The following is a 9,792-nucleotide window of genomic DNA, read 5'->3' as shown; positions in this document are numbered from 1 at the left end:
GGAAGTGTGCTTGAGGCAGTATCTGCTAGGAGTAGGAGACACGGAGAAACAGTTGAAGGCGGCAAAGCATCAACAACGGCCCATGGTTACTCCAGGGGCCACCAAAGCGCCCATCATAGGCCAGGGGACAAGTTTAGGATAAGGGGCTCTGGAGAGTGGAGAAGCAGGAAAAAAAGGACAAGTGGAGACTCCATCCACGACTTGTTTGGGGAAAGTTTAGGTTGGAGCCAAGGCTAAGCCTCCGCCACTTTAAGAGGGTGGCCTCAGGCCCCGTCCCAAGTCTAAAACTACTAGAGGCGGAACTAGGCAAATCGGTCTATTAGCCGAGTTTTATTTTACTTTACTTTATTATATTTTCTTTTTTTTTTTTTTTTTTTTTTTTGGGACAGTATACCCCTCACACTTCTTGTCCACACTGATTCTTTGGGTAATTCAGACAAGAGTAGTGGAGGTACCATATTCCATATCATCTTTCGGTATGTCGTTATCTCCTGGCGAGCCTTGGCGAGAATGCGACTGAGCCACATCTATTTAAAAAAGCCAACTGGCAGAGTGTTCTTGGTACCTGTTCCAACCAGAGCCACTGCTGACCAGAGTCAGGTTAATTAACCTTTGAACTGTCGTGTTCTGAAGAGACGCCAATCATTCATTGGCAACGCCGGAAGGGTCAGTGTGGCGGTTCCGCTTAGTACAGGAAAAGATAAGCGTGATTGGCGGTCTGTGTGTGGGGTCCAAGTAGAATAATCAAAAGGACAAATCAAGAATGAATAAGAAACATGGCCCCATTAACCAAGAAAGGCGATGGTCTTGGTTTGAGCACCACTTCGTCTTCTATACCCGAAATGGAGCTTACGCAGTTCACCATTTGTCCCAAAATTCTCCCATGGAGTTCTTATGGTCGATTATTTTTGGGACGTGGGTAAGAGATCCATCCAGCCAACATCCTCTCTCCCTCTCTCTCTCTGTATTGATCAATAGAATGGCTATGCACAGATACTTCCGTAATGATGAGGTATGTATTCCTTTTCTATTGTTGTTGCCTGTTCTCTGATCCGAGGAAATGCAAAGGACGACCGTACCGCGGAGAACTCACTCCGTAAAACAGTTGAGAAGACTTAATTTTCCCGCGTCAGGTTGATCAGTCTTCCCTTAATATGATCCGTTGGGATTAGTTTACCCTTTGAGTTCCTCTTGGCCAATGCCAAAGTACAATAGCGCCAAATTAATTTTTGGATGGGTAGCTGCAACAAGACTTCATCGACGGAGTAGTACGCCGTAGTTTCTTCCACCACCGCAACCCCCCCCTTCTGGTAGCTGCTTGCGAGGTAACCGTTACTAGCGGAGTTGACCGTTCGTACCCGTATTCCAACAGGAGTTCCATAGAAACAGACTACCCAAAGTTTGAAGAACAATGCCCCTCACCGTCAGATAGGACTCTTCAACGACGTTCCCCATAAAACACTTGGCATTGTCATACCCAGGACAAGTTGTCCTGCAGCGCCCCGATCAATAGTCACAAAGCTGTATGACACTGCATCTGCAGCCATGATTAGGGTTTACTAAAATTAGGAAAATATACGCGCAGGACTGAACGGAGGAAAGCCATGGTTTTGGAATGGATGCTATTGGATATTCACATGTCAACCAACCTTACCTAAGACGCTCCACTTGGTTTTCTCGCGCCAGTTGCCTCAGCCTTCAGGCTCGTCATATTTGCAGATTAACGTGACACTACCGGCTATTAGTACAAGTAGTGTATGTAACTAATGTTTGCATGTACAGAGGAATATAGGATACATACTCCTACTCCTATAATAGCCGCTTTACCTGCAATGCGCATTTTCTTCCTCCATAGTGCCCTCAATAACAACGGCATACGCAATATCTAGGCAACAACACATCCTAGCTCAAGAAGATTGCGTCAAGGTGGGAATGACCAAAACCATCCCATCTTTTCGATCTGGTCTCGTTGGTCGAATCGACTGTGGCTCATCACTTTCGACCAGGGGTGGTTGGAGAATCTCGCTGATTCGCTGAGAATGTTGGCCGCCACGCAAAGTACATGCATGATGAGCGCTTAGACAGGGATACAGTAGAGCAAGTGTAGGGTCTGTAGACACCACACTGTGCTTGTTGGGGGAACCCCGAATGATACACTGGTACGAGTACGGCGAAATCTTCGTGCCCACCTTGGGTCTGGTGTTTTATCGGTTCACCGTTCTTTTCTGGAATGGTTCAGCAGAACGATATCAGATTGATCGGTGGCAGCGAACGCCGATGCCGATTGCTCCACAGTTCCCACTCGAAGTCCGCCAAACCTCTTACAGCCACTGCCTGCTTATCGAAGCCCCAAAGATGCGTCAAATATGTTTGACTAATGTTTGACCGTGTGCCTCAGTCCATCAGACAGGGGGTTATAGTCTGACGGATACTACCTGGTAGGGAAGTACCGGGCAGTAAGCAGTATGTTCAGACGTTTCTCTCCCTATCTCAGGCTGACAATGCTTGTTGCTCCACTTGGCTGACTCTCTTCTATAAAAGATAAAAACTTACTGTAGACCTACTTTTCTTCAGCCTATTTTATTTAATTTTCCACTTTCAGTCTCTCCGCCCAGCCAACCACCGGCCCTCAATAGTCGCCAAAGGGAATCAACGGCGGGCTTGTGTTGACCCACTTGATCCATTTTGCGCATGTAGGAGGCGGTGCCAGATATTTGCGCCCACGCGGTCTTCAAATCACACCGGGTTCTCGTTGGCCTAGTGGACCTTTTTTGGCGACTGTCAGACGCGTGGACAGAAAGCCATTCCATTCAGTTTCCATGGATTTTGATCTTCTGGGGTGTTTCGATTCATCTGAGGGACGAGGTGGTCCCAATCCAAGACTTGGGAACATGAATCTGTGCGTTGCCCAAGTCCGATAGCGTCTGGTTGATGGGCAACAGAATCCATGTGCGCTGTTTAGTCCCCCAACCAACAATCCTGGCACGTGTAACGTAACCCCATACGATTGATAACGCCAAGTCGTTGAAAGCAGGTACTACCGCCAACACAAGACTGAGAATCGCCCTAACCATGGGCGCATGCTTACATTGAGACTTTCCACTCGACAATCGTCAATTTCACACCACACAAAGATCGCCTCAAGATTTTCTTGGGTGTCAGTCTCCCTTGCCAGATACAGTTAATCAAACTTATAGCAAGAGCGCTTTTCACGCTCCGCTATTATTGTTCACTCGCGGCACTATCCCAACTCTCTTCGTAGTTACAGACACAGAACATTACATGAAACCCTCTAGAACGACCCCCACCGCCTCAACCCTAGAGGGGTCAAAAAAAAAAAGCGCAGTTTAGCCAAAAGTTGGCAGCCACTCAGCAGTCTGGTAGCATCCTGGAGAACAGGAAAGCAATAGTCTCGCCAATCAATAACTTTCCTTATACATCAGCCAAGAAAAGCCACTTGGGAAGCAAAAAGGCGGGGTGAGACGAAGTTTGGGACGGTGGCTTCCTCGCTTATCAGTTCTTTCGGACTTCCCAGCAATGGATACGGAAAGAGGCAGGAATTGACGTCACTCTGGGCAGAAGCAGTGCGGAGGAACTGATGCGGGGAGGAAGTCGTAAGGAAAAGGCACACCGGCCAACGCCGAGTTATGTCCATGGCACTCTACTGTTTGGTGTAGTACCTGATGTTGGGGATGTTACAAACATCCTCAAGTTGACTGACACATCCCTCCAAACTTATGAGAAATGCGTTCGGTACCGTAAGACCAACGGGTTCACGTTCTCAGTATCGACTACCAAGTCACTGCGCATTGATGACTGCTCTATTCTATGGATTACAGATTACATACGATTGGTGACAGAAGCCTTGAGCATCCCCTCCCGCTTCAATTACCTCCCCACAAGCGATATCAACGTCCTAGATGGTTGGCGAGATGGTCTCGCTGTAGGTCCTATGGCCCGCCTCCAGGAAACCAGTCAGCTGCACATCAATCCCCAAGCCGCGCAGTCGACGAAAGAAGGAATAAGAAATGAAGTGGAAGTGTTACAAAACTCCCCCGGTTTTCACCACTTCAATCGCATCACCTTGTGTACCAATGCATGCGACGGGATTGCAAACGGTACTAGTTCAATGTATAATCCAAAAAGGATCCAAAGACGATCACTGCGCTCGCATCATTGCCGGACGTTATGTAGATCTCGTGATCCAAAGCTTGGTCCGCGGGTGTTGTACATCTCATCGGACCTCAGGTGCCGCAGCGGCGGCGAAATCGCGGTTCAGGTTGGCTGTATCGGTTCCCGCGCTGGCCCTAGACTCGAATAGCCGGATCCACCATCCTGGAGGGTCCAGGGGGCGGTGGCCGCCATGAAGAGACGGATAGACATCATTGAAGAAATACCAGATATGACCAACGACCACTCCACAAATCTCGTCTTTGGGCACGATGCCGTGGACCACCAAGCTGAATGCCATCAATACCCAGGGAAGATACGGGGCCGTGAAAACCAGGATACCGAGGAAGCTGAGACGGGTGTCAGGGTTCCGGCGACCCCAAATATACACCAGACTGGAAGAGAGGGCAGTGCCCAGGAATGGCAGAGAGAGGAACGGGGAAAGAAGGAGGAGAGAGGCCATGGCGTAGAAGAGCAACCAGGAGAAACGAGCTGGGGATCGGCCGGATGATTCTTCGAGAAGGCGCGAGTACCGCTGCAGGAAGAAGACATGGAACAGTAGGTCTAGACTAAGCGGCCCGAAGTAGAGAAATGTTGTAATAAGTCGCCAGTACTGCGATACCGTCAGCGTCTTGCGCTCACCTCTTTATGCGACCCACCAAACTCGCCAGTGAGATACATACCTGGGACTTGACATAGACCGCGCGAAAGCTGTAAAATAGCTGGAAGGGGGTCAGGATATGACATTGCACTAGTACAGATGTAGCTACAGTGGCTACTGTCCACCAGCGCGTCACCGGAGGCATTTCATAGAACCACTGTTCGAGGGGAAACTGCCCTGCTTGGCCCCCATTACCCCAGATGGCGGCCATCACGCTGGAAGTTGTTTAGAGTCGCAGGCCGCCAGACTATTGCAGGATGATCGCTGAAAGGCAATTGCGAGCGGCGTTGAACGGTAGACAGGGATGCGAGAAGGGTAAACGCAGGACGGTGTGGAGAGCGATAGCTATCCAGATGATCAACGGTCGGCTGCGGAACAAGACACCATATATCCCGGCACTATGAAAGGCGGAGACGAAGAGCTCCAGGTGGCCTTTTCCACTTTAAGGGCGGTGGCATCTGTCACTATCATCACGTGTCCTCCGGTGCGGCAGCCGCGCGCTTGTGCGGGGAAAAGACACGCTTCGACGCGTTAATCGGAAGGCTGGGCAAAGCGGCGCATATCAGAGCCCAAGTCGGCTATCGAGTGCTTCCAACCACCCAATTCCCTACCGGTGGACCTTTTTTGAGCAGTGAACCCCTCCTCGCAAGACCGGGCCTTTTCCAACGGCTGTCGCCTACCACAATTGGGTGACTAGAGGGGTTGTGCCGTAACCCAAAAGAAATCAAAGTTCTTGTTCCGAGTTTTTGCATACATCGGCGCAAAAACAAACAACCTAAAAGGGAGAGAGAGTGTGTGTGTGTGAACTCCAACGACTTACTTGGTCGCATGGAAATCCGCACCTGTACAATTGCCCCCTCACATCCCAACTGACTCACTTTTACATCTATCAAATAATCTATTTTTAGTCGCTGAAGTCTTGTCATCACCATGCCACCAAAGACAGGAAGGGGCCGCAAGATAACCGCCGCGCCGCGAGAAAAGGCGGACGGTGCCGGAGACGAAAGCCCAGCTGCAGGACCATCCCATGCAGCCGCAAAAGCCTCGCCTTCGACCCGAGGGCGCAAGTCCACTGGAGGCGCCAGAGGGGGTAAGCGACCGGCCGGTGCATCGAGAAAATCAGATGTCCAACGTATGTGCACCCATCAACCCTCTTCGTTCAGCTGTCATCTCTAAACCTACGAGCTGATCATACTGATATACTGCTAGCTGGCGATCCTACCCCGAAAGGCCGTCACCGCCGTTACAGGCCGGGTACTGTTGCCCTCAAGGAAATCCGCAAATATCAACGCTCTTATGACCTCCTTCTCCGCAAACTCCCATTCGCAAGACTTGTGCGCGAAGTCGCATTGGATCTACTCCCCGCAGATGTGGGATCTGAATTGCGCTGGCAATCGCAAGCTATCATGGCGCTGCAAGAGGCCGCGGAGGCCTTCCTTGTGCATCTATTCGAGGACACCAACCTGTGTGCTATACACGCGAAGCGAGTAACCATTATGCAGAAGGACATCCAACTTGCTCGGAGAATCCGTGGCGCATGGGGTGGATTGGGCTGAACGCGCGTTTGTCCTTGATACGCAGTTAAGAGAAACAAGCATACGGTGGAGAGACCACCTGGAGAGTTTGAATCTTCTCGATCATTATAATTCCGTTGTTGTCTGGTTTTCTACAATCTTGGCATCCTCTATTATATCTGACGGCAATTTCCTCCCGAATCTTGCCGGTTGGTGTATAGGTTGCAGGCGTATGGGCGGTTATGGAGTTATGTCCAGAGCAGGTCTTCTGAATTGTTTGTGTTAGGACTACCATTGTGATTTATTGTCCATATCAAGGCCGTAGGGTCTGTCAGTGTGGTGTGATCCGTGTATAATAGAACATGGGTGTCTGCGGAGAGGATTTCTTCTCGTCTTGGGAGAAGGGGTTTAGGAGAAGCTGTATACTTCCCGGAAATTCATCATCGCATACCTGAATGAAGGAATCTTAATTCTATTGATACGAACCTTAGCAGAACATGTGTATACTAGGTAGCATACGTAGCGCTCAGCCGGGTACTAAGCAGCAGAACAGGCCAAGGCATCAAGATGAGATGCTCCCGAGGCACGCCTTGTACTAGGGTATACAGGACAGAATCACTCAGCGCTAGTCAAATTCTAACTACTTATCAGGTCAATGCAGAGGGACAGCAGAGACTATGCTAGGGTATCCTAAGTGTTGTTTCCTAAAAAGCACTGGCGCTATGAGAAAGAAGATGGTACTCAGAGATAAAATAGCAGAGAACGAAACTAACCCCCCACCAAAACATGAAAAAGAGGTGAGAACGAAATTGCCCTGGGAAGTTATCGACACGTTTTCACGAATAGAATCCTAACCAACGAACTCGATTGAACCATGCATATCGCCGTGACCTATCGATGATAGAAAGCCTGCATTAGAGGAAGCCCCATCACATCTCTGCTTCTTCCCCCTCTCTCTTCTCTTTCGGGATGTCTCCATTAGACATGCAGATCAGAATAAGAAGCTTTTGGTGCTGATTCAAAGCAGTATCATAGCCAGGAAATAGAGAGAGAATTCATCAAGCGTAGTCGAACCGCACGGTTCCATGCTCTTTACCCTCATACCAGAGGGTATATTCACAGTGAGCTGAGAAATAAGTTGCCTGTATTTGATAATCGACTTCGTAATACTTTTTTTTATCATGACCAAGACGCACTGGGATGCGGGCCTTTTCAATTGCATCAAGATCTGGATTTAGAACCCCAAGTTTCTTTATACCTGACAAACAATCGTTAGCAGATGCAAACTGCGGTTTCCACACCAGTATCTCTGAGATTAAACTTACGGCGATTGTAGTACCTAGGGGGAGCCTCTTCGACAGGGGTATCCAGCTCATAAAGGTTGATGCAGATTGAGTCAAAGTTCCCATCGCTACACAGTCGGTGGCTGAACAAGGAGGTCCTAATTGGCTCGGCTTCTTTGATCTCATCTCCCTGGAAAGTCCGTTAGTGGTTATCATCTCAGCATTTTGCAGACTTATCGCACCTTCCGAATAAACCATCTCATAACTTGAATGCGATAATGCCCATAACAATCACTCCAGTATCTAGCATTGTTTAATTTGAAGGTAAGGTAGAACCTTGTGGCTGCACATACCTTTTCTTTTGGTCATGGATATCACTCTCATACTTCGTCGCGTAGATGATACCATAGTGTTTTCTGGCTACTCGTGAATCAACTGAGGCTTTGGCTGCGAAAGGAGATATCTCCCCAAGAGATTTCATCAAAGCGCCCCTGACAGCTGCAGTCCACCCATCAACTGGAGCCAGTACTTCTATGTCTTGAGGAAGAGCATCGCGAAGATACCTGCGAAGGTACGGACTCTGTCCAAATCCCCCAACCAAGAATAGTGCTTTCACTCTTTTCTTCGAGCTCTTCACTTGGTTATCCACAAGACGATGAACCTCTTCGAGAATGGGTTTAAACAGGTCAGCCATCTCCTGTCCGCTTACCCTGAGTCGACCTCGATGAACATGGATGGCGCTGTCATCTGCAATTCCGGGAACGGGTATCATAGAATCCTGGGCTACATCTCCACAGAAAGTTCTCTTTATGGCCATCTCGAAGCGTTGCATTGCTTCCTCTAGTGTATCACGGCCCCATCCTGGGATTGAGGATAATCGGCTCTTGAGAAAATTTTCAAATAGCCTATTCAAGAAAGTACTGCCACAGAGTGAACCATCCCCGGAAGCTTCTTCTTTAAAACGCAGATGAGGCTCCAGTTCAACGATGAAGTATGTTATAAGATCAACCGTACCACCGCCCGCATCGCAAAGAACAACAGTGTCACCAACGTCTAATCCATGAGGATTAGATGCATTCAACGCATGGATTGCAGCGGCTTCAGGCTCGGAGATTAGACGTATTGTACCTTTTTCACCAAAGCCTGCCTTCTCTGCACATCGAAAGGTAGTCATTTTGGCTTTGTCGGGCCACATTGCTGGAACAGTTAGAACAAACTCCAGGCTCATACCATCGAATGAAGAGCCAATCTTAGACTTCAAAGTCTCGATGATATGCTTATGCAAACACCGGAGGTAGTCTGTCGCCACATCTTCACACGAAGAGTGGTATGGCTCGGGGACTCGACGGGAGTCTGGGTAGCTGAAGGAGAGGCGCGAGGCTAAACCAAGCTTCTGATCAGCAGCAAATCCAAGCTTGATCCATTGAATACGGGGCATGCTATCGTAAATCTGGAATCCCCACAAACAAGTCGGCCCAGATTCCCCGTACTCATATGCGATCTCAGTCGGCACTTTTTCGCTTGTCATTCCACCGAGAGAAGTAGAATGACTCTGTGGCCACTGATTGATAACATAATGTCTCTCGGGATTGAACAGTTGTCAGCACGAGGCCACAGTGTAGAGGGGGAAATGACCTGCATTGCTCTCTGAGGCCCACGCAACACCTGAGAAGGTCGTACCAAAATCCACAGCCACAACGATTTTATTTCCACTAGAGGTACCTTCCATATCGCATTCGACAGAGCCCAGCTTTAAATGGATCTGTAGGCAGAAGCTAGTATGCCAAAGCACAGTATACTGTCTCTCCTTCCAGTAGTTGCTTAATGAAGTCAGAATGAGGTTAGGGTGAGCTGTAAGATAGCCAATTTGAAAGACCAACAAGTGGAGGTGGAGAATAGTGGAATCAACAGAGAACGAAATGCCAAGCTGCTATCTTGTGTCAGTCAAATAGAAGTGAATATGAACGGACCCGTGGTCAAACACAACGTAGACTGCAGTAAGGCCAAAACATCAACACCCACGTCCTGCTCTGATCACGCTCTCAGCTCATAAATCAAGTACTAGTAAAATAGTCCATTCACTGTATTGCTTCAGGTCAATATAGTCATACCTCATCAAGTACTGAGAATCTTAGGGCTTTCCATACTAATCTCAATCATTCCG

The 9,792-nt window shown here is 48.7% G+C and overlaps 3 protein-coding genes across 3 annotated transcripts; 1 reads left to right on the top strand and 2 right to left on the bottom strand.

The window, feature by feature from the left end:
* Positions 1-4,234: 4,234 nt before the first annotated feature.
* derA (putative ER-associated proteolytic system protein Der1) lies at positions 4,235-5,132 on the bottom strand (the record flags this gene model as incomplete). The annotated part of the gene is made up of 2 exons (XM_015556858.1): positions 4,854-5,132; positions 4,235-4,783 (listed from the first exon to the last, which is right to left on the bottom strand). Exons 1-2 carry the CDS (start codon positions 5,040-5,042, stop codon positions 4,235-4,237), a joined length of 738 nt encoding a protein of 245 aa, XP_015401091.1. The 5' UTR covers positions 5,043-5,132.
* A 444-nt stretch (positions 5,133-5,576) lies between these two features.
* On the top strand, positions 5,577-6,760 carry ANOM_011601 (histone H3 family protein). The gene is made up of 2 exons (XM_015556857.1): positions 5,577-5,963; positions 6,041-6,760. The coding sequence occupies exons 1-2, from the start codon at positions 5,762-5,764 to the stop codon at positions 6,385-6,387; spliced, it is 549 nt and encodes a 182-aa protein (XP_015401092.1). The 5' UTR covers positions 5,577-5,761; the 3' UTR covers positions 6,388-6,760.
* A 643-nt stretch (positions 6,761-7,403) lies between these two features.
* Positions 7,404-9,156, bottom strand: ANOM_011600 (Hsp70 family protein; the record flags this gene model as incomplete). Its single annotated transcript, XM_015556856.1, has 4 exons — positions 7,404-7,603; positions 7,671-7,818; positions 7,871-7,931; positions 7,982-9,156. 4 exons carry the CDS (start codon positions 9,154-9,156, stop codon positions 7,404-7,406), a joined length of 1,584 nt encoding a protein of 527 aa, XP_015401093.1.
* Between the last annotated feature and the right edge of the window lie 636 nt (positions 9,157-9,792).

This window comes from Aspergillus nomiae (assembly GCF_001204775.2).
Source record: "Aspergillus nomiae NRRL 13137 chromosome Unknown contig00675, whole genome shotgun sequence".
Lineage (NCBI taxonomy): Eukaryota > Fungi > Ascomycota > Eurotiomycetes > Eurotiales > Aspergillaceae > Aspergillus > Aspergillus nomiae.
This window is presented reverse-complemented; position numbering and strand designations above follow the sequence as displayed.

Excerpts from the sequence above, each read along its gene's own strand:
- ANOM_011601 (XM_015556857.1), top strand. The coding sequence starts at position 5,762 with ATGCCACCAAAGACAGGAAGGGGCCGCAAGATAACCGCCGCGCCGCGA. Across the intron at positions 5,964-6,040 it reads GAGAAAATCAGATGTCCAAC|CTGGCGATCCTACCCCGAAA; the intron begins GTATGTGCACCC and ends ATATACTGCTAG.